This window comes from Charadrius vociferus, unplaced genomic scaffold (genome assembly GCF_000708025.1).
Source record: "Charadrius vociferus isolate BGI_N301 unplaced genomic scaffold, ASM70802v2 scaffold68, whole genome shotgun sequence".
Taxonomy (NCBI): domain Eukaryota; kingdom Metazoa; phylum Chordata; class Aves; order Charadriiformes; family Charadriidae; genus Charadrius; species Charadrius vociferus.
This window is the reverse complement of record NW_009649946.1, coordinates 717436-742237: the sequence shown is the minus strand read 5'-3', so window position 1 is coordinate 742237 and position 24802 is coordinate 717436. Positions and strand designations below refer to the sequence as shown.

General features: G+C 35.8%; 1 protein-coding gene across 4 annotated transcripts in view; it reads right to left on the bottom strand.

The window, feature by feature from the left end:
- Nucleotides 1–6486: 6486 nt before the first annotated feature.
- The window catches only part of QKI (QKI, KH domain containing, RNA binding), a 123960-nt gene continuing 105644 nt past the window's right edge, over nucleotides 6487–24802 (bottom strand). Inside the window, exons 4-7 of one of the 4 annotated variants that reach the window (XM_009891444.1) lie at nucleotides 16966–17053; nucleotides 14381–14677; nucleotides 11612–11686; nucleotides 6487–6906 (exon numbers count right to left, since the gene is read on the bottom strand). In XM_009891444.1, the coding sequence (XP_009889746.1) occupies nucleotides 6890–6906; nucleotides 11612–11686; nucleotides 14381–14677; nucleotides 16966–17053 (477 nt within the window). In that variant the 3' untranslated portion in view covers nucleotides 6487–6889. The remainder of the gene's footprint in view (nucleotides 6907–11611; nucleotides 11687–14380; nucleotides 14678–16965; nucleotides 17054–24802) is intronic. The other 3 variants (XM_009891446.1, XM_009891442.1, XM_009891443.1) reach the window with 3 other exon arrangements.

Genomic DNA, 24802 nt, shown 5'->3' with positions numbered 1-24802 from the left:
ACTAGATTCATACTAGGTAAGGTGGCAGATTTATTGTCTTCATTTTCTACAGTAACCAGAACCTCCCACCCAAACCAGTATGTTAGCTTTACTACAAAGTAGCACTCCTCTTTGTTATTTGCTCTAAGCAATTCTAACAGTCATGCTTACAGAAGTACAATACCATCAAAATCACTTGGTCATCTTTAAGAAATTTATAGCATTGGTGCATCCACAACCCTCTGTTCAAAATGCGTATTGCATGTTTACGGTATGTAATGCATACTTGCTTCATTTACAGTTACAGACGACAACAACAGCACATGCAGTAAGAAACTGTTAAGCAAAAAATACCCTGGTAATCAGATGACCATGAAAATTTAAACGTCTTCAACAATTAACATCTTTCAGAACACTGCTAAAAGCATTAATGAAAATTGAAGTGTGAAAAATGTACATTCTTTATTCTGCTGTTTAGATACAGAATAAAATTTAACTTTTCAGAAAATAAAACTATAGCTACAGCTTTGAGAGCTGTCAGTTTGCTTTTGAGGATAAAGTACATGCACTTTTTCCAGTTACTTTATTGCACATAATGTACAGTCATAAATGGTGTTTTATTTACATGTGTTTTGGCAATGTCCATGTTTGTTTTTCCCCTCAGAATACATTATTTTGCACAAACAAAACCTTAAATGTTTCACACAAACTGCCGTAATACAAGTCAAAGCATATATGTATATATGTTGGTTTGTTGTTGCTGTTTTTTCAGTTAATTCTTCTACGAGTTCCAGATCTCAGTTAATCTTTGCCTTGGGAGTCCGATCCCCCCAGTTAGTCTGTTGTCAAAGACGGACGTCCGAAATGCTGGCACCAAGAAATTAGCACTGCGACCTGCTGTGCCTAACACCCGCCTCCTATGCAGAACCACGGCACCTGCAGTTAGCGCGCAGGCACATAGAAGGCAGAGCACTGTACTTCCGTTAACCAGTTTGATTCAACATTGATTACCACGTGTTAATGTTATGCTTCATGTGTTATTTGGACAGTGTTCCATTAAGAGTGTTTTAGAAAAATATATCAAATACATTAAAAACAAAATAGAAATTCCAGTAACATTCTGTACTTTCAACCCTAGGAATGTGTTACTCAGATTCCATTCTGTACAATGTGCTATTTATGATGACTGCTATTTTCACCCAGGCACAAAGAAGTAAGTTTCGTATACTCGTAAGTATGTTTCCCCCAAGTTAAATTAATTTCTTAATGGATGGCAACACACTTAAATGTTTCCCTGCGTTTTCAGGGCAGAAAACTTTTTAGTGGTCCCCCTCAAAAAGTCCAATCTGGGAATATACCATTCGTTATGTGTAGATTTTGGACATAGTTTTTAAAGATATGTTCAAATAAAATATCAATATTGTTGGTATACACTGAACATACGTTCATTAAAAACATTTGAAAGAGGTCCCTGAAGACTCTATGAAATATATTCTGGATTGATAACACACCAAAAAAACCCCAAAACTCTCAGAGAAACCAAATTTGTTGTACTTTGGTACAACAGTTCACTCTTAAGGAGTGAATAGGATTGCTCAGATTTTACTTTGAAAGGCTTTATGATGGTTTTGGTTATATTCTGACCTACTAAAAATAAATAGATTTACTCTAAGATAAATCCCAGTGGAACAGCAACTTTCTAATTGACTTGTAATATACAGTCTTTCAAATGCTAGCACAATTAACCCCCAGAAGAATAATAAAGGAAAAGAACAACCTAGCTTCAGTGATGTAGCCATACCGAAGCCATCCTCAAATTCAGTTCTAAAAATAGCTTGTTTCTTCCCTATAAGCAGGGGAAGCATAAAATAGTTAAATTTTCAGACAGGCACTTAGGTAAACTGAGAAATGCATTTGGTGGACAACAACAATTAGCACAAAATTTTGATTTTAGAGGTCTTTTGCTGTCCTTCAGCTTAAAAGTAGTTCAAAACTTACAGCAAATTTCACTACTGCATATACTGAAGAATGAGATGAAAATGCACTGTGAACAAAGTATGACAGTAGTTCATATCCAATAAAAACATAAAATAATACAACTATTACAGAAAAGCAGTAGTTGTGGGAATAGAAGTATTATTCAATATAAAATATAATCTTCTGTCCCATGTGAACAGTTTCACCTAAACTGGAGAGAGTAATTTACCAAGTTTAAATGTGTGCCTCTGGTAAATTTTTTTAGGAATATAAATTATTGGCTCTGAAATGACACTTGTGCCAATCCAATCAAGAGGTCCTCATCTTATCTTTTGTGTCTAATTTTTATCATCTGCCTGTGGCCAACTTTCAGGATAGTAGCATATTCATGATCTGTTAAATTAAAAAGGTTTCTGTACAAGTGAAACTATTCTCAATGTGTTGATATTTCAGCTGTACCTCTACATTTTTGTAACACAAAGAGCAACATGCCATTAATTAATTAATTAAACAAACATCTTCATCAGAGCTAAACTATTTTTCTCCATAAAATAAAGATGCATTCTAATTACTACTAATATTATGAGAACTCTTTATTTTATATCACATGGATTTTAAGATACGTAGTTTGAAATATCATAAATTAAAGAAGGCATCTGAACTGACGCAGACTCATCTGAATTGTTACTATCTACAGGAAAAAAAAGGGCTTTCACAAAACCCGTTGATATCTGAAGAGTTATCTACATCGAGGATCTCCCTCGACATTAGCTGTAATTACTGTCCACTTAAAATTACAAACCTAGGAGTATGACCTAGGATATGTAAAGGAGCCTCAAACAGCAGAAGCTTTAAGAGAGAGAAATGTTTCTGTAAAAATATTTGCATAGATGTACATTCAAAACAGCATTTTCACCATTTCAATTCCCTGCACTCATGTTGCTACAGTCATCCACAGGGATAAAGATCACATAGGGGCAGCCCTGGAGTTTGAAACGGCTGTTGCTCAGTAATTTAGCAAAAGGTGTATTTTCGTACTTTCTGCAGTCAGTAGGAAATGATCCAGTTTGACCTTTGGCTTACAGAAATTGTACTCCCCTGAGCTAGGCAATACTGGTAGACTATAGCAGAAGTACAAAAATAAAAGTTACTTAAAAATAGCATGGCATGAAGAAAATAAGGCACTTTTGGCAAGGAAAACCCCCAGATTTTGTATTTCGATGTACGGCAATTCTTTCTAGAAGGATTTTGTGCTTAGAAATGTCACATGATGCAACAGTGAATCAGGTGCCAAAACCAACAAATCACAAATTCCTATGAGATTAACTGCAACCTCTGAATGGTTCAACAAAGAATCAAACTGGTTTCTGTACACCGTCATGATTTACCAATACACTGGCATCTTTGCTCTTTTGCTGTGAGCTGACAGTAATTATTTTAGAGAAAGAAAAAGAAAGTGTGGAATTAGTAATGCAGATGCTGAAAGGCAAGTGGCAAGACTCTACGAGAAGAATGCCTCAAAAAATGCTACTTTGTTCCCATTTCTACTGGCACCTATTCCCCAAGGTAAAAGGCCAGAATGACCAAAGCCAACTTAATAGTAGTGTGCAGAATGTCAGCCGACAAACAACATAAAAACAAGTCACGTTGTGTTATCTGTGGTCACGTTCTTCAGGGTTAGTCCAGTAACTCAAGACTTTACATTCTTCCGTCTTTATTTGTTTATTTTAATTAAACATGTAATGGTTAATAAACAGACATAGTCCAGAGTTAGTAGGTTGGTATTATAACATTTATTAAAATAATGCTATGGGTTAATAGAAACAGCAAAGAACCAAAGAATTAAAATGCAAGCTATGTAAAAACCCAACTAAAACCCAAATGTCTAATGTATTCATCCAGTAGCTAACTAAAAGCCCAAGAAAGACAACACACCCAATATAATAAAGTACTGCAAAACAATTGGCAATTTTTCAGTTATCAAAATTGTGGGTTTTGCATTTTGTATCCTTTTTTCTCAATCAGGAAAAAAATTCTTTTGAATGTTATATAACATACATATAAAACAAGATAGAAAAATACATTATAAACTTGTAACAATGGCTGTAAATACATTATCTTACATGTTTCTCATAGGCAATAGGTTGGTTATGGTACATACATAGCATGAAACTACTAAGATAATAAAGAATAGACAAATACATGTCATCTGTACGGTTACATACAAGCGACACTCCCATCTACCCACTCTAAAAAAATTACATAATACTGTCAGAAAGAAGTCTTAAAACTACTTATTTTAATAAAGAAAAAGTCATTAAAGAATGATAATACTGAGAACCAAGGCATTCAGAGATTTCAAAAGTCATGCTTTTTTTTTTTAAGTTGATCCAAAATTTTGTCAACTAAATTTTCAGAAGTTTGTTCAGAGCAAACGTTACTTTCACATGTCACACATCTATTTCATACACTTCCCCTCCCCCCCAGTAAAAGACCTTTGATAAACATCTAAAATGTCCAGGTTTTATCATAGTTGAGATGAAACTGGATCAAATACTGGTATTGTTTTAGCAAATCTCTCTTCAAATGTTTGAGTGTCGCAAGTTTATTCAACCAACCAACCAAAATAAAATCAAAATGGCACAGCATATACTGTAAGTAAAATCAACACAACTGTATGTGTAACAGGAAGACAAAGCCAGTGGCACAATAAACAAAAAGCTAGCTGAATACGAAAGGATGAATGTCTATTGCATAGTAAATAAACTGATAATTATTTCCAGGTGAGACAAGATGTTAGATGAGGTCACCATGCAGGTGCTTAAAACTGTAAGCCCTCTTAGCTTACTATTGACCTTTCATTTGGAAGCTGTGAAGATTTGCAGGAGGAGAATAAGTTGACAAGAGGGGAATAAAGTTATCACCTGATATTTGCCAAGTTTAGTACTGAGCCCCACGCGAAATAATACTTAATGTTTTCAGGATTAAATACTGTGCGTTCAACAGCTTCAGCTCTTGCAATTGCCCAGCTACGTGAATCCCATGTGGAAATAAAGGTTAAAAATAAAGCACAGCTGGACTTCAAACAATTAGCTGATGTCCCTCTCCTGCTTATCTTAGGAGGAAAAGCCAGCGGGCGGATCTAACAATAGTCAAAGAAGAGCTGAAAAATAAATAACTTGCATGCTGTTTGCCCCTGCAGGAGCTGCTTGTAAAAACCGGGGACATGCTCAGACTATAACTGAAAACTAGCTAAGCGCTTTCAATTTCATTATCCACACAACATCAGTTTTCTGGGCAACGCCGAAGCCTCCTGTGTTTGATATCTATTTATTCCAACCAAAAATCAAGAAAACTCCTCTCCATCCCCGAACAAAAATGACACGCTTTCCAGCTCTACAAACATTTGTCAGCTAATAGTCTCATTTAGCGTGAGACAGTCTGTATCACAGAACCCTTTGGTTTACATTGCACAAGTATGGCATTTGCTATGATTTAAAAAGTAGAGTGGCTGAAATAACGATGGGCTGGTTTGACGAAAACTTAGCAAATATTTTAGGTAATGAGATTTTGGCAAAGTCACATCACACTAGTATGGCAAAAATCAGGTAATTAATACGGTCAACTCATCATTTGTCTTTCCTCACAGCTTCTTTCACATACTGGGCGACTGAGTGGCATGCAGTAACTTGTCTGAGGGAGAAGCTGATTATACAAGACATTTGACTAAATGACCATGAAGAAAATAAGGCACTTCCTTTTCTTTAGACTTATTCCAATACTTAAAAAATAAAAAAGAAAGACTAAAAGGCTCTTTTGGTCTTTTGTTTCTTGACAACCACCAGAAAAAATCATTTAATGAAATAAAGGGTTTCTTTGTTCTTTTTTTCTTTTTTTATAACACTTGAAAGTATAAAATGCTACATTTCCAAAAATATATTTTTTTCTGCACCAGCACCCTTGTATAGTAAAAGTATCTACTTTTTTGTTCATTTTGTTTCAATGCACTACACTTTATCTACAATTTCATTACATGTATACAGCAAATAGGCAAGCATGGCTTTTACATCCTTAATGAATTTTTTTTCTATACAGGGAGGTTTAAAAAAAATATTTGAACAGTTTGCCCAGTAATGTGACACATAATGCATGTACCTTGTTCTCATGTAATCTTCCAAGGAGATTAAAATATGGTTAAAATAATTTAAACTCAGATTTTGCTTTAATAGTGTTGCTGTTTTGTTCTCTGCATTAACGTAGTTCTGAAAAGTCATCGTAATCGGCATTTCATGGCACACTTTCCTTTAAAACATCCAATTTGGCAGGCAATAGAAAAAAGGCTGCAACATCTGCCCTTTCCGGGCACCGGTAGTGACTAAACAGCGTATCAAATTTTGAATACTTTTTGGAATCCCTTCCCCAATGACATCCCTGACCAAAGGTTCATGCATGATGCATCATCACACAGTACATTCAGAGAGAGCTTTGACTTCTTTTTTTCTTTTTTTTTCTTTTTTTAAATTTTTTTTTTGAGAAGAAAAATATTCCTAGAAGTCTCTCACAGTAACTGCCTCTGTCATCGGGTAGTTAAGGGACATCTGTCTCCATCTCGTGCGAGGCCTCCTTACCGTTCGCTTGGGGCGGGACACTAGAGGATGATCAGTGCGGAGGGATGAGTTGGACCTTATTGCTTTACTACTATTCAGTGCAGGTTCTAGAACCACTTTCACCCAAACAGGAGAACAACAAAAAGCGGAGTTGGAGGACAACAATTTCTTTGTCTGTTTTGTTAGATGGTAAGACGAACGGACAAGTGCCCCAGCTCGCTGCACTGAAGACAGGCAAGCAAAGGCGTTTACCAGTTAACTGATCAGCAGGCAGGCATGGTCAGGTCATCATTGGGTGAAGAGTTCAGAGGTCAGAAGGTCATAGGTTAGTTGCCGGTGGCGGCTGGGTGGTTAGAAACAAAAAAAAAACAAAACAAAAAAAGAAAGAAAAGATAGAGAAGAGATTAGTTCCAGCTAGTGACGGCTTAATGACAACATGAAAACTAATCACAACTAATAAAAAAAACAAGCATGTTTAATTCTGACATACTGATCGACACCATCTACAGAATGCAATAAAATCATGACAGCCCTCCATCATGATTTGGACATGTGAAGGAGAAGCCCGCTCCCACAAAACCGGTTAACAGGAGAAATAGAGATAAAATACGACTAACGACTAATGGTTAGTAGCAGTCGATGAAGGAAATTGGAAAACAAAAAACAATGAACAGTTTTGGAACTGGGTAGAAGATTTCTGGAACAACAGTCAGTGCACAGCATCAGTATCTGACTGCTATTAAGCATTAGTACCTCCCAAGGTGCAAGCATTAAAGCAACTATTAATGATGGATGTGATTATTAATAACTGGTTGTTAAAAGAATGGAGTCATCTAAGGAATTCTGGACTTAAGAGAAACAATTTGGTTCAACAAACTATGGGCCAAACAAAGGGTTTTTGTTCAATAAATTTTTTATTGCCTTTCATTTATTCTATTTACAAACAACATGGAATTTCTTGGCCTCATGATACAAAGCAATACTAAACTGTAGTCTAGCAATGTAGGCATCATCGTGGGAACCAGGAAAACGCTCAGCCTGCTACTTTAGCCAGCATTTTCCCGTTCAAAATACTATTTTACACATATAGGACACTTATAAAATGCACTTGCATGTAAACACTGTAAAAGTCCTGCCATTTTAAAGTCTATACTTAAAAAGCTCTAAGTACATCAAAAAATAGAGAAAATATCTAATTGACACTAATAAGGCATTTTAAAACTACAAACAGCTCTCTTTATTCATTTTCAAAGCTAATATTCTGCAAATACAATAAAATCTGACATTTCATATACATTCCTTTTTGCTTTATATTTTTATATTTTAAAAGAAGCCACCTGTAAATACTATTTTCTTTTGCAAAAAAAAACCCCAAAACAAAACAAAAACAACAACAACAACAAAAAAACAAAACAAAAAATAAAACCCAAAACCACAAACAAATTACAGTAAAACATAAAAAAATTCTCAAGTGGAAAGTTATCATTCCCAATGTTCTTGAGCTGTTCCTTCTTTAATCATTCTCTCACATTCTCCTTCACCAAACTTGGTCCACTTAACAGTAGTATGATTTTTTTATAGATTTTTTTTTTTAAGACTCATTCAACAGCTTAATTATAGCTAATAAATTCTGAGGTTGATAAAGTTTTTGTACTGTTGCCATTTTGACTAAGGCAGAGGAGATGAAAGTGAGAAAGGTATTCAGTGCAAAGTCAGATTTGTGCCATTACATAAAATGAAGTCCAGTACATGTAATATTCACAGATAGCATCGATTTAGCAATCTTTCTTGTGGGCTGATTTACTTTCACATAATAAAAATGGCCTATCATTTAGGATACAGTTCATAACACTAAGAAAAGTTACTACTGTAATGTAAATGAGACCAAACGCTCCCTGAATTTTTCCAGAATTATACTAAGTGGGGTTTGTTTAAATTAAAACGGCTCTTTCAAAAATAAGCAAAAATAAATATTTTATGTGGCACAATCTCACCACTTTACAGGTATACTAGAAACAGAGTCTTAAAGCATTTTGAGACTGATTACAATTTTGATTAAATGGTATTAAATTTTATATATAAATTATGTGACAGTTGGTTTGGATAAAACATTCAAGAAAATTCTCAGCATTAATATTTCTTGTGGAGTTTATAATCAAAGCAAGCTACCTTTTAAAAATACCAGTACACCTGTGATACATCCTCTGCCAAGTCTCTGGCCTTCTACAGTACACACAGGTTTGTCAACTGTGCAACACCATTTACAGTTTATTACAATTAAATCAGTCAGTCTCTCTGTTATCATGCATCAAATTCAATTTTGTATTATTTATAAACTGGGGTTTTATTCTGCGTTAAAATGAGCTATATTTTTCAACCCTTCACCAATTCTAAATGCTTAGTTGTAAGAGTAAAACATTTACACATTTGGGGATTCTTGCTTTAAATGCAGTGCTTATCTCTAAAAAAAAAACCCAAAACAACCAATGCAAAGAATAAAAACCTACTTAAAAAGTGAATGCAGTAGTACTACAAAGTCATTTGCAAGTCAATTTAGAATTTAAAAAAACCCAAAACAAACAACTTCAGACCCAATGAATGTGAATATAGATTTAGTGACATTTAACTACATAAAAAAAAGTTTTCGCATTGAAAAAAAAAGTATTTCGGTTTGCTGACATTGTTGTTCATGGCTTTAGCTATAGAAGTATATCGGTGACAGAACAACCAAATAGGTGAATATGGTAAATACTGATAGTATTTTAATTCTACAACGTAGTTTTAATACATTAATAGAAACTGTTTTATTGCCCAACAAAGTCATCTCCAAAACCTTTTGTGAAACTGTTAAATCTGTGCAGTGATAATATAGGATTTAAAATTCAAAATACAATGAAGTACAGTTGTAAAATTACCTTTGTGTAAGTTTCTTAATACACACTGGGATTATTTAGTTAAGACTTTAAAATCACTTTCTTCTGAAATATCAGCATGGTTTTCATGCTAAAATAGAGAGGTATGCATGACTTACTCCACAGGAGATAAGCCATGTGTACTTTTTTTCTTAAGACAGCGGGCTTCCAATATGGCTAGATATGAACACTGAGTTATCAGAAAATGGCTGTATTTTAAAAGGTGAAATGATACCACTTACTAATTTCATTTAGTTATAAGTGACCCAGATAAAACATCTAGGCCCTTTGCTAAATATTTAAAATCTATTTTTAGTAAACACTACAAGGATGCACTTAGACTACAAATTGGTATTGCAGCCACCCCTCACCTCCCCATGCTTTATCAGTGAAATACATTGCTAGTTGTCTCAGGCACGTATCTTATTAAACAAAAAGGCAGTCTCACGTGTCACCTGAAACTACCACAGCAGATCATGAAAGACCATTAGCAAAAACTGATTTTTGCAACATCAGGTCAAACTTTCAAAGATAACCAAATCCTTACCACCCATTACTCTTGACAGAGATAGATTTTAATCTTTTTTCCATTTCCTTTTTTTCCTCCTTTTATTTTGGCGGTGGGGTAAACATGGGCTATGACCTTATTCTGGTTATACCCTGTTGCCCATTGAAGAGTTCTCAAGAAATGAGAACAAGCCAATGGGCTGCAAATAGTGTGCAGTGATATAAAAGAAGCAATCTTCTAGAAAACTGAAGTAGTGTCTTGTTATCAGCTTTACACTTTCCGTAAAGCGTAAGATCCTTACACATGAGAGATAAAAGCGTTACATCAATATAGCAAATATCCAGGAGGGCCCTTTTTACTGTATTGACTGAAATCTGTATTGTTTCTTGTAGTTAATTTATGGGAGGCTGAGAGAAGCGAAGTGTAGTCAATGTTAGGAGATGTCATATCTGTCACCTGAATTTGACTTTTGAATATTACAATATCATGGAAGCCTGCACAACACTGATTTTGATGAGAGGAGAATAATAATACTTGGCACTTAACGCTTTGCATCCTCAAAGCCCTGTACAAAACAAGAACCCCCACAACACCCCTGTGAGGTAGGGAAGTATTATTATCCTTATTCTACAGATGGGAAAACATACACAGAGAGATTAAATGACTTGCCGAAACCCAGTGAGTCAGCAGCAGGGATGGGATATGAATTCAGCCCACACACTGCTTCCTAGCCAATGTCAATAAACCGAAAAATAGCACTTTTCTCAATAAGCTTAAATACTTCATTCAGGGGTCCAAAGGCATTACACTTGAGGAACAGGAGAAAAATGAAGATTTACTTTCCATTCAAGGGTTAAAGAGAGATGCCCAAATATTGGATGTCATCTCACCAACAGGACTTCAAAAGTTGCTTCTCCTTCAGGTTACACGTTTTAGCAGCAAAAGGCAAATACCAAGAAATAGATTTTGGCAAGAAACCAAAAGACCCTCCTTTCCCCCACCCTTAGTACTTCAAACTCAAACAACTTTTGAAGTATTATCTTCACAGCCCTTACCTTTCTGAATTCAGTCAGGTATCTGAGAACATGCATCCTCCTCATAATATACAGTACAGTGGCTCAAAAGTTTATTGGAAAAAAAGGAATCTAAATCTTCAGATTTCTCCAGACACAGACAGGAGGCATTTATTCCTTTACTTCTTTCTCATTAAACAACCATCCATTCATTTTATTTTGCAACACCAATCTGATATTTCCACACCAATTAAAAGAACAAACTGTGGGGAGGGACGGGGGGAAAAATGACCAAATTAATTATTGGAGCACTGAATTCATAGTGTTTCCTGATGCAGATAGATCTTTAAATAGTTTTTAAAAGGGAATCAGCTATAGCTTTTATATTGAATATATCACAATGTGTATATATTTAATTGAGCTGGGAAAGCCAAGTTTACAAAATGTTTTTAAAACTGCAAGCATTCCCAAAACTCTGATAAATATTGACTATTCAGATTTTTTGAGAAAAATAATGGGTCAAAATACGGTATTTGGTTAACCAGCTGTGGTGTTGCAAATCTCATGTACACTCAAAGCACTTCTTACAAACAAGAACTGCAGAACTAAACTAACCTCGGTCTGCGGTCACAATCCTTTGGTAAGGATGGACACGCATATCGTGCCTTCGAACTTTAGTAGCCACCGCACCTAGTTAAATTGCAATTACCAAGACAAAGTTAGAAAACATTCAAAGAAAACATTAACAGCAGGTTTATCAAAATGGATTTAAATGATCATTAACTACAAAAGTTCATTTTAAGAAAAGCAACAAGTTAAGGCACAGTAGTTTCAAATCTTAATCTTAAAAAGAAGTTTATCTGTGCAGATTAATATTGCATTTATTTTAAACATCCTGGCCTTAACCTGTTTAATCCATTCATTTACAATCCCAAAATTACAGTATTTCATGAAATCTATTAGACCCAAGCACATTTAAGCTTTACTAGTCACATATTCACTGAAGTGCCTTTCTTGCAGCAGGACTATTTTAAATAATGCCATCTTTTAATACTGACAATTATTTGCTAACCTTAAGATCACTTCCAGTTCTACCACAAAAAAAAAGTTTTAAAGCAATTCTTCAAGCCTACAGATTGTGATTTTAAACTTTAAGTCAATAAGTATGAACTGCAATGAATTAGGTGATTAGTAAAGCAAACACTATATAGAACACTTAGCAGTCAGTATACTACTATACACTCATAAATTACAGCTACTCTGTAATAATAGGAGCTAATCCAAATTAATAGCACTATTTTATTTTAAATCTATGTGCAAAAAAGTGCAAGTAAGTCACTGACTGCTAGGCCAAGCTTTTTTCAAGGCTGCTGAAACTAAGCATTTGTTAAAATTCAGATCTGATGAAGGATCAGTTAAGACCGTTCTTGAATTCTTAGCCTTTCGTTGGGAAAGCCATACCTGAAGATAAAAGGAAGGGAATTAAAAGTTAGTCACCAACTAAAATTTGATCCCAACACCAATATCCCCAAAATACTAATAGGGATGCATTTCTCTGCCATTTTAAACAGAATTATTTTAAGACGCCTTAAAGGTCCACCACAAAAATGGACCAAATATAGCATACTATTAATGAGAATGAATGTATTGCAAAATAAAACTCAACAGGAAAGCAATGTAATTCAATTAACTCCATACAATTGCTCAGATAACAGAGCAGATGTATTAAAATTTATGTATTAAAAGTTATTGATTCTATGCTACCTAAGTAGGGGTGTGGTGTGTCACCCCCCCTTTTTCCTTTTTTAAATAAGATTATTTGGTGAGATCTGTTTTGGGCAATACATCTGTGCTAAGCCCAAAAGTATGCTATGTTTTCAGATGCCATTCTAGGAGTAATTTTCTGCTCCTCTCTCCTTACAGAAAATTCTGTGAGAAATCAAAGTTCCCTGCATCGTATTAAATTCTTACTATGGGATGATGCATTTCTTTACTTTCTATTAACTGAATTCAGGAGCGGGGTTTGCCACTAACCAGCAACTGATAGCTACTGTGATGATGCCTGTGACAGTGACTTTACCCCAGGATATATCGCAAGTGGACTCACAGATTGGGGGTGGAAGGGCTGGGGAGAACATTTACAAGTTTGTGGGAAATGAATAAATGATGATATTATCACACTCACTGAATTTTGGCTATGGGGTAATGGACAACAACCATAAGCTGCTCAAAGACAGACCTACTGCATACTTTTGTCATACTAAAATGTTTGTTATTAATTCACTAATCCTGAGAGGCGGAAGTCTGAAATACATTTTCTTTTTTACTGTATAAAATACAATGCGGGAACATGCACACAAACAGATAACTCAACAAGTATTTGTCACATAAGTGAAACACTGATTTTTTTTGCAATACTTTCAACAAAATATTGACTTTGAACCATATTGTCCAGTCTTCATTAGAGACGTTTAGAATTCATGTAAATCAATAACTGCCACTGAACAAACTAAGATCAAAGTCCTACAAAATCAACATTATGCAGCACCAAGGTCATATGCAATTCAGAACAAGCTGAAGAGAAAAAATTATTTACAGTCTGTAGAGGGTAGAGAAGGAAGAAACTATTGGAACTGCTTATTCCATATTGACTAGTTAACTGAATCGTCACGGCTGCTTTATCATCCTTGCCTCACACAACAAGTCAGTGGTCTGAAATATTAGGAATGATGGACATTTCAATCTAATGTATATAGAAGAAGCCATCAGTTGCTAATTGTACCCTCCTTTGGTCAGAACTTCAGTTTGCTTTATGTTCATTCACTGAAATTATTTTCTGCTTACAAAATGATTTACAGCTTTCTGACACCGAGGAGAGCTTTATCAGTTGTGTACTAAATAAAGAAGCAAAACCACCAACAAACTGAACAAAGACCTTTCCAATCTCTTCAGTTCTGCTACTAAAAAGGTACAGCAAAAGAGGAAGTTCTCTCTTCCAAAGACTACTGGAAATAAATTTCTGTTGAAGAGAGCACAAACAAATCTGGTATTTACGGAAGCCCAAATGACATATAATAGATGTCAACTTCTATTTGTTTTTTTCCCCCTTGCCTATGTATCCACTATCTAGTGCCATACAAACAATAAGATTTTATTTTTAGTTATCTTATTAATATACTAAACACACATATTTAATAAATGCAAAACATGTTTAAAACGTTTTAGAGTTACACCATTTGAACAGTTTTCCTAGGCAGTTTTGGTATACCTGAGATGAGATTGTTGCTTCAAATTCTTTTCTTTGAGCCCCAAGACCTCTACCTTGCAAACACAACAAAACCAAAAGCGATATATTCTCCCGTCATCCGCGTACAAAGATCTTACCTAATACACCACTAGGTTCAATAGGATACTCAAGGATTGATGTAGCTGGTGCCAGCGTGTAGGGGTATTCATATGGTGTGTAAATTAAACCAGCTTCGGGTCCAGGTGGAACTATTGCAGCGGTGGGATGAGGAGTTCCGTTTGGCATGACAGCGGTTTGTATTTGTCTGATCAAAGGCATTATGGTAGGGCCAGCTGGCGTAGGAGTACGCAGGGCAGCTGGTGGGAGAACAGGCGCAGGCCCAGTAATAATCCTTGGAGCCTGGGCTGTTGCTGCAAGAGAAAAGGCAAGGGCTGCTACAGTAAGCAAAGAAATTCAGAGGAAAGTATGGAGATAGCAGTACAAAACGTGGAAAGAATGGGAAAAAAGGGGAAAAGTAGGAAAGAAGAAAAATAAAAGGAAATCATTAGTACATGCGCTGATCACACAGTGCCAAAGCACACCATTCAAATGCAAACAGCTTTCCATTTTCCAGTGTGATTAAGTATGAACATGCAAAATAAAAAAGCCATTGTAAAACAGTGAGGTAGATTTCTCAAACAGGTTACACAGCACAAAAGCTCCATTTAGACCATATTTCTTCATTTATGCTATCAAGACTGCATGAGACCGAGATGCATGCAGGAGATACAAGGAAAATACTGTCATAATCAAATACAGAGTACAAAATTTAGTGCAACTATAGAGTCCACAGATACTCAGTTATGCAGAGCTGTCATATGAGTCTACAGTTTTTATACATCCTAAAACTGTATTTAAACATATACTCAATTCCAGTTTCCAGGGTTAGTGAAGTTGAAGATGACCTAGAAACATGATGTATCTCCTCTCCTACTCTAGCATGAATAAAATAGACTTAAAAGTGATTTCCATACCAAATTCCCCCAAATAACATACTTTCTTTGTGTTACAAAGTTCACTATGGTGTTGCTTAGGGTGAAGCAAAAAGGTGCTTTTTTTTTTTTTTTTAAAATGGTGCTAGCACATTTTATTAAGTGTTATTTGAAGCCTGTTGGCAAACAAGATGGACAACTTAAACACTAACACATCAGCTGGTAATAATCAATCTTAAAGGGTTATAATTTATAGATTTCTGTGCACTGCAGTTGATCTACATTGATTTAATTAACTTACACATGATCTGAAAAGAGAAATGGGGGAGAAATTTTTCAGATTTGAGACTGTTGTGGTTTTTAAATTATTTTTATTTTTTAAACGAAAGTGCTCAGACTTAATGTAATTTAAAAAAAAAACCCAAATTTTCATTTTCTTTCTTAAATGGAAATAAACCAATATGGCTTCTACATCTTGAAGTTTTCAGTAAAATCAAAACACAATCATTGAAATTGTCTTATCATCAAAAAGTGAACATTAGTGTGGAAATCTATAGTCAAAAAATGAAAAAAAAAAATCCATCTTCCCACTTATACTGATACAATAGACCAATGGGAATAGCTTAGACAAATAAATTGTTCAAATTAATATAAAGGTTTCTATGCAACAGTTTGCATCAATTTAAGGTAATCTGAGAGCTATTTTACACATAAATTTGCAATAATTTAGAGACTAAAATATATTTAAAACCAATCTAGCTTTAAATATTACGGTGTTCATTAGAGCCAAAAGATTTACCACTACCATTGTAGTGGTAAAAGCCCTTGCTAATGTCTCTTTTCAAATCAGAATAATTACACTGGTGTAAGCACTCTCAAATTGACCTAACTGCATTCCAACCTTTAACATATTCAACATTGAAATGGTGACTGTGTGAAGAAACAAATTTGCAAATATCAGTAGGCCCTTAGTGAAAAGACTGATTTAACTGTGCTTACATTTGACATCTGTATCACAGCTACAGCAAAAAATTTACTTTGGAACTGTATCAGCAACTACATTTTCAGGAAGAGAAATTAGATTTTCAACTAGAGAAAATAATTTGTATCACATATAATAGGTATATGCTGTCATTAGTAGGTGTATGTAATTAATTTTCCAGTGTAAACCTGTGCATACATGCAGTTGCAAAAGCATTCTCACAAAAATGTAATGGAAGAAATTGTAAAAATGGCTCATTACATCACTGATCCCTGTGAACTCAGCTGTGAAATCAGTTGATGAATTGTTGGAAAAACATAACATTGGGGGGGGACATGCAAGCAAGATGAAAGGAAGGAATATAATACAGAAAAATGTATTCACAGTATCCTGAACATCTGTAGCATTTTCAAATTAAATCGCTAAAAATAAAATTGAAAAGGAGTCCATTGTCCCTTATATGTGTTAAGGAAAAAAATGACTGTAAAGTAGTCATTTTTAAAATTACATATTTGAAAGTATTTCAACTCAGATATACTGTTAAAAAAAAGAGGGGGAAGGGGGAAACACAAACAAAAATAAAACCCCAAACTGACATAACTTAACTTTAGAAGATCTTTTGCAACAGCTACCTACTGTTTTGTTGGTTTTTAACTGCCCTCCAATCTCCGACACAGTTGCGACTATACATTTGCCAAAAGGTGGCTTTAGGAATCAAAACCTGCAAATATTACTATGGTATTGACCCTTGAGCTTATGACATGCTTACGTGATTTGATGTTGGCATCTCTGTAGGTGCCATTCAGAATTGCAAGCTCCATCAGCTGCATCTTTTTAAGGCTGTCTTCTCCTTCTGCCTGCATGTGAAAAGATGCGAAGAAAGTCAGGTTTATTAATTTACTAGTGCACAAGATCTAAGGGACCTAGAATAAAATGCCTTCGAGTTTTAACCAAGCAAAATACCTGCTTAACATTAGGCACAAAAAACAGTAACATTTGTCAACTTTTCTTTAAAATTAAGTGCAAGTTGCCTGTTGTCTATCATTAAGTGGTGTTGATAAATATCTTTAAAGAGTTTTGAAAAAAGCTCACACCATAAATTATAAAAATATGGTGAAGTGTAAGTTGTGTTTGATAGAAATTGATGAACAAATTTTTTCTCAAGTTTTAGTAAATGTTTACGTTGACTTCTAGAGCGATGTTTTTAAAAAATGCATTATTGGGCTAGAGGACACCACAAATTTTAAGCATCTTCAATTTATTGTAACTTGCTCCACTGAGGTTAATAATGACTACTTTGGGGTGGGGGGGGTAGGAAAAAAAAACAAACAAAAAACACTAACAAACTTTGAGTAGCTTTCCAAACAGGACACCAACAACTGCTGTAAGGCAGAATTCATCATTCTGGCACATGTAGATGTATTGCTATAGGGATATAACTACTATCTATACAATATACATTATTCTTGGTTTTGCTTTGATATAAATGACTTCCCTTAAGTTATCTACTCCACTTGTATCCAGCAGTTTGCATAGATACTATGCAGTATTCAGTAAAAAAAGCTCACTTTTTCAGTTACTAACAAAAATATTTCTAATTAGTACAATACTAGTTTTAAGACCAGACATTTTCTGATCTGTCTTTCCAGAAATACTACCACTTGTTTATTCTACATCCTATCAACCAGAAAACAAGATGATATAGGAAACCCAAGAGAGATGGTCAGCGTGTACTTTAATGTTAAGTTACCACCTCACTTCTTGTACTGAATGACACTGCTGAAATTCTCAGTCAGATGGAAAAGAGCACAACTTCACTGTCAGCCGCGTTGCATTCTTCCTTTGCTAAAAAGGATTTCTTATACGTTTCCTTATCTTGTCTATTCACACAATGTTTTCCAAATATTTGGAACAGCATTTTCCAAGTTCATGGGAACCTGGATAATAATATACTGTGCCATCCACTCTGAAAATCCTAAAGTCTGATTTCAGAGAAAGTTGTTCACCTGTCTTGAACTACAGCTCTTACAGATGTTTTGAATTAGGACTTCCAGGAGCATAAGTGATTATAAAAAAAACAGAATTAAAAAGCCACAAAGAATAGCAATCACCATCAATTAAAAAAAAATAAAAATCTATTAAATAAGTTTGTGTCCATTACAGCACTGCACCAGTGAAACACCATCTCAAACTAGTTAAGAGTTAATAGGATTATCTACATGCACTTTTCCAAATGTATAGGGAAATATTTTTTCAGGCCAGTTTGCAGCAAAATATTGTTATACATACTTCAGTCCCAAACCACATAGAAGTAATTTACTAAATTACAAGACAAAAGACATTTTAAACTTGTATCTAAGCAAATATGGTATTTAGTGTGAGGTATACTCAATGACCACTGCCCCTTGTAATGGAAACTTTAACATCCGACTTTTAGCAATAACTTAAAATCAACATAGTAAGACAGGTCAACTCTAAATTACTTTCAGATGTCATAAATGAAAGTCCTAATTGTAATACTGAGGACTTGCATAAACACAAAGATAACACAGTAAGTAACAATTAATGTTGTTGTTAAACACTCAGAATATACTGAAAGTTAGACATTGTCTCTATATATCAAACACTGTATGACAGACTAAGCTAACCCTAATATTGAGAAAGTAAATACACATTCAATTACCATTTAAACTACAAATTAATTGTACAGTTAAGTACTGTACTATCCAGAAACCTCAGACTCCATAGTCATTAAAATGAGACCTTCTGGAATACAAAATGTACCGATTATAGCATGCTTAATATGACATACTCAGAATAGACTTACCATTTACATGCAAAAGATTATTTATTTTTTTTTAAAGAAACTATTATTCTATGGCATCTTTGCTGGTAAATTACCTAGACAATCATGATGCAATAAAAACAATTCCAAAACTATCTGCCTATCCAGAGCTCACAAGTTCTTGTCATTCTGGATATACCTTATCTAATGTATTTTAGCAATAAAGATTTTTAACACATTGATTCCTCTTTTCCCCTCCCCCCATAATGGTTATACTTTGTTATTGACTTTTTGCTTGGGTTCCTTTATTTATTTATTTATTTGAAAGTGCGTAACAAAAAAACCTCCTCACAATGTCAGCTACATCCCGCATATAGTTCCATTAATGTTACTAAAATTGCTCACTTCCTTCAAATAAGAGTCCAGGTGATTGATCTGACACCATTAATGAGTCTCAGTAAATGCTGAATCTTACATTCCACTTGCTAGGATAATTTTAGTAACTCTAATCCCAGATTTTGCACCACAGTGAATATTTCCCAAATGTAACTATTTATGGGATAATAATTTTAAGACAGAAAACATTTTTTCCCTTCTGACATCCCCCAAAGAAGGAGTTACAACAACTTAAAACCAAAAAAAGGCAAAGTAATCGTTCTTACTTTGGATTTTTAACATTTTCCTATAGGTCACTATGCTTCCTATGAGAAAAGCTATTGCAATTATCTAGGTTTTACAAAGTATGTTTACAAAAATAATAATGGACTTCAGCATACAAAGCAGACCAAGTCCTTAGCTTTTATTTTTGAGATTTACTTCTCTGGAGTACTGCTCAGCAGTTGATAAGCTTTTTTTTACTCTTTTAAACAGACTCCAAAACATAGTTTAAAACTTTCCTTTAAAGACTGTATCAGTGATAATTCACAGACGTAAGATGTGGATTGCATTTCTAGACATTAATGCTGTCTTTCAATTTCTGGTAATTTTTTTTTTTTTTAAAGCATTAGGTAGAGAGAAAAAAAAACAGCCCAAACAACACCCCCCTCCACTTTAAAAACATCTTTAATGCTGACCACAAGGGCATCATTCCGACTCCTCCCAGAAGATGGCACTGTTTATTATACAATACCATCTCCTCAAGACATGGGTGCCTAGCACTGTTTGCACCACCCTATAGGACTGCTCAAGATCCTGCTACCCCCTCACACCCTAAACTTGCAACAGTCACTTGCCACCTCTCTTCAAGGCATAAGTCACAAAGTGGTCAGGACCCTTTCAGATATGCTGTCACATCCTTCGTTCTCTGGTATCAAGCTCTCCGCTTGAACATGACATTCACCAATAGCCAAGCCCTCAAATTTCCAAGAGCTGGGATGGAGCAATGGGCGCATGGTTTTGCCTGCCCTATCCTCTCTCTCCGTTGCTGACAGATGATCAAATGAGGCAAACTGATGCAATCTATCTTGGCTCCAGGCATTTCTACAGGCATTCTCTGTTAAAGCAAAGAGAGGTTGCCTCTGGGATACAAAGGCAATCTCTAAAGGGACGGTACATTACCTGTACAATAGCTACAACAAAGCTCAGTCATTTGTACCAAGGGCAAGCTACTTTGAGCAAACATCAATAAGGTCACTGAAAGCCAGATTTGCATTACTAAGTTGAAGCTCCCGTGATTGACTCAAACCTCTCATCCTCTTAAATCTCCAGTGCTTTCCTTGTATTTCTCACGTACAAGGTAACATGCAGATTAAGAAAAAACCTTAAACGGTATCTTGAAACATAATTCTTTAAATGTAAGCACTTGCAACTGCTCGCTGACTACAAATACTGAAGAGACGCAAGCAGTAAATCCTAACAAAGCCAACTGTGCACAGACAACAGCAGTTACTGTTTGGCGAACACACAGCCAGTGCTCCTCACAGCAGCTCAGCTCTACTTGGGACAGCAATAAAAAGACCCGAGAGAGACCAAATGCTAGTGAGCACTATCGTTTTAAGTAACTTGTTTTCTAATCTTTATCAGAGTAGGATTAATAGTCACAAGGTTCAAACCGCTAGTAACAACTACAAGTGCCACCTACATGAAGTCTCTGGGGAAACGCTTCCCAAAACAAAACAATTTCAAGTGAAATACATTACGCTGACCACACTGATACCCAATTAAAACCACAATTCTGTCTCCTACATTAGGCAATACTGTCTGTTTAAAAAAAAAAAAAAGGAATGCAGTTATGTAATAAACTGCTATTAGTAAGAGCTTGTTTCATGTCATGAAACAGGGAGCTCAGATAAAGCACTCCATTTAATTTTTTTAATGACTTCTTTTCATCAATGTCCAAGCTATACTTCAACCTCAGAAACCCCAAGATCCTCAGAGAATTCTTTTAACTAATGCTTCTGAAATTATTAGGCACTTAAATGCCTCAGACTCTCATAGGCATACAGTGCGCCCTTAAGAGCAGCATACAGATTAACTTCTTATTTATACACAAAACATACGCACACTAGATAGATCTGGTGCCAAGGTGGAAGACAGACAGGCACACAGACTCCAAAAGGAAGTGCATTCACTGTACTATGTCAATGAAGACTTCAGAAGGTAACAACAGTCTTCAGAGGTGACAGGTAGACTGTTAAGATTCTGTGTACAGTCAACTCTGAGAAGCCTGTAATAGCTTACAGTACAGAAGGAAAGAAAGATACTATCTTAAAAGAAAAGAAGGATCAAGTAGCAATGTTTACTACAGAGCAGAGACCCAGGAGCTAGCATCCAGTGGAGCCAGTCACTGCCCATAGTGCCCTGCCATACTGCTGCCGGACCCAAACGGACCACATGGGAGGTGACTGCAGCTCAGTTAATTCACAAACCAAACAATCCACTCACTCCTATGACAGCACGGATACCTTATCCTGACAGAGCTCCTTGAGCCTCACAGTCTTACCCGGCTAAGTCTCAGAACATACCCCGGTCCTCACTATCACCAACACGGGCAGGGAAGGCTTTCAGCATTTCTGTACAAACATACACACTTTCCCCGTATGATGCTCATTTTCCTTTTAAAGTAACTACTTCGGGAAATATAACAAATATACTTTTTTCCTACATTCATAATAATATAGACACGCTTATTTAAAGTGATTTTCATTGACATCTAGCTTCTAAATGTCATGCAGTTTGGATACCATTTTTGCAATCCTGTCACACATCCCGGCACTTCATCTGAATTCTCATGAGCCGAACCGAGCCCAACCCTAGGAGAGGCTTCTGTGAGTTTTATCTTGCACCAAATGCAGCCAAGTCTGGCTTTGGTTAAGGGAGCAGTCCTTTATAAGCTGTTTCAGGGCCATCCTTCCAGGTTCTGAGCTGGAGCACCAAGTGGGAAAAAGGAATGATAGTGAAGCAAAACGATGGATAAACAACTGTGAATACAGAGGGCAAAAATCAGTCTTGATCTTCCCCAGAAAACTGCAGCAGGCCTGTCCCACTAGGCTCAGGGAAAGAACAAGCAGGCACCCTCATCAGCACAAAAGCACAAAAGAGGAGCACTTGGCCTCTAAGCACCTCAGCAACTTCTTGTGCAGACTACCTTCCTGCCTGCCTGCCCCACACCACCTCTGGTTAAACAGCAATACTCAGCACAGCTTGGCACCTTTCCAGCCACCTTCTAGAGACCTCTTCCAGCCACCACATTTTGTCCAAGCCTGTATGCTTTTCTCACAGTTGCTTTAGGTAGATAATTTTGCCAGTAACACTTTGTAATTTCTAGTACAAAGGTAAGGCATTACACATTACACATACTCCAAACAAAAGGGCAAAGAACTTGGCAGTTATGGAAAACCACTGTACTAATGAACAAGAATAGATACTTAAAACTCTTCCTCAAATAGAAAAGTCATTTATAATTGCTACATACAAGAAACCTAACTTTTCTACCACCATATCTTGGAAATACACACATTAAATACAAAGCCCTTCATTATTCTTTAAACTGCATATATGTATAGTATAAGCCACCCGCAATTTATAAATGTACTACAAATTTCGGTGAAACCCAATAGCAGCACTGAAATATTTTACTGTTACTGATCTTATCCTTCTTATCCAGGAGGCACTGCTGCCCCTCGGGGGTCTGTCACCCTGCCTTCCTACAGTCCCCAGCTGCTATATAGCTGCACAGCTGCAGATTGGAGGCTTGCGCTGTGACATCGCTGCACTCTCCGGGCTCTGGAATGCTTTTATCTCCCTGACAAAGAAAAATGTTCCACTGCAATTCACTTGTAGATCAGTAAGTATTCCTAACATACCATGCGCCAGTCAAACAGCCTTTACACATGAATGTCTCCATTCAGGGACAAAACCCTTCCATTCATAATCTATAAACAAAAAACTTCACAAACAATATGCTACAAATTCCTAGACATACACGTATTAAAAGAAAAAAACAGATCTCAGACATCAATATATTGTAAAATATATTACAAGGTATCACAGGCCAAACCTCACTGGAGTCCTTGAAGCAAAGCTATACATGGTTAAAATCTATTCTGTTTGGAAAGTCTTTTTTTTTATATCTAAGTTGTTAAAAGACTGAAGTATCTATGGCAATGAAATCCTAGGAAAGATGACAGGTAACCGTACGTAAACCACAAAAGATCTTTTTAATCTGCATGTAACTAAACTATTAATCAATTACCTACTGCAAGACACGAGACTCACTTCTGTAAAGGCTTTTACTTCTGGTAAGCTACTCTATTACTCAGTGTTAGGGAAAACATCCCGTCATCCCTTCCCCTCAAAAAAATTGACAGAGACTTCCAAGTTTCCCATGCCCAGAATGTAAATATTGATAGTTAGAAGCTGTTGGTAAACATATGTTACTTCGACTTTCTCATTCTTGACGATACACTTCTGATGGTGATGGAGCAGAAAGCCTACAACGTTGCTTTGTTCGTGCTGAGGAGAATTTGCCGAAGAGCTCTTTTCTGCCACAATTTGGCAGCTATTCTTATATCAGAGGAAACTTTTCCAAATACTTTTGAGACAAAGTAAAATAAATCACTACTTTAAGACCAGCCATATTTCTTAGAGCCCTGTATACCATCAATGATACTGTGGCATTGAATAGGTGGCAAGCTATAGCTCAGTTATTACTCTATTTCCTTTTCAACAGTGATGCACACTGCTATGCCTATGAGGACAGGCAAAGATAAATTAGCATCATTATTTCTTCTGGGCAACACAGTCTGCTTATCTTCTTCAAAGCAAGCTCTCAGTTCAAATGATATGCAAAGACGACTGTGCTGTTTCACTTGACAAATTCATTGGTCATAATGTTAAAGATACACAAGGGGGAAAAGGCAGCATATCTTTTTACACTTCCCATCACCTTATCTGACATATCCCTGTTCAATCATGATACTTGGCTCACCAGTAATATTTTCAAGAGTCCTTATGCCCTCCCTCCCCCACTTTCCATTTGTGCAAGAAGAAAATACAGATAAGGTACAGGAAAATCAGCATGAAGGGCATTTTATAAGCCAGACTCAAATACAGCATCAGTGGCACTTTTCGGGTTTGCTTCACCATATACCCTCTGGGTACCAGTTGTTAATATATTTGGGGTGAAAATCACCAGTAGCATTCTGCTTGACCTTAACAGATTTTTATGTCTGTCCCAACATTTCTTTAGGACAGACACGATGGGCTCAGATTTAAATCACAGGGTTTGAGGGTTTCAAGAAAATAAGGTCCCTTGGGTCAGTTATGTTAGACACTCAATATTACTTAATTCCAGCATTTGCTTTTTGTTTAGCCTTTTTTT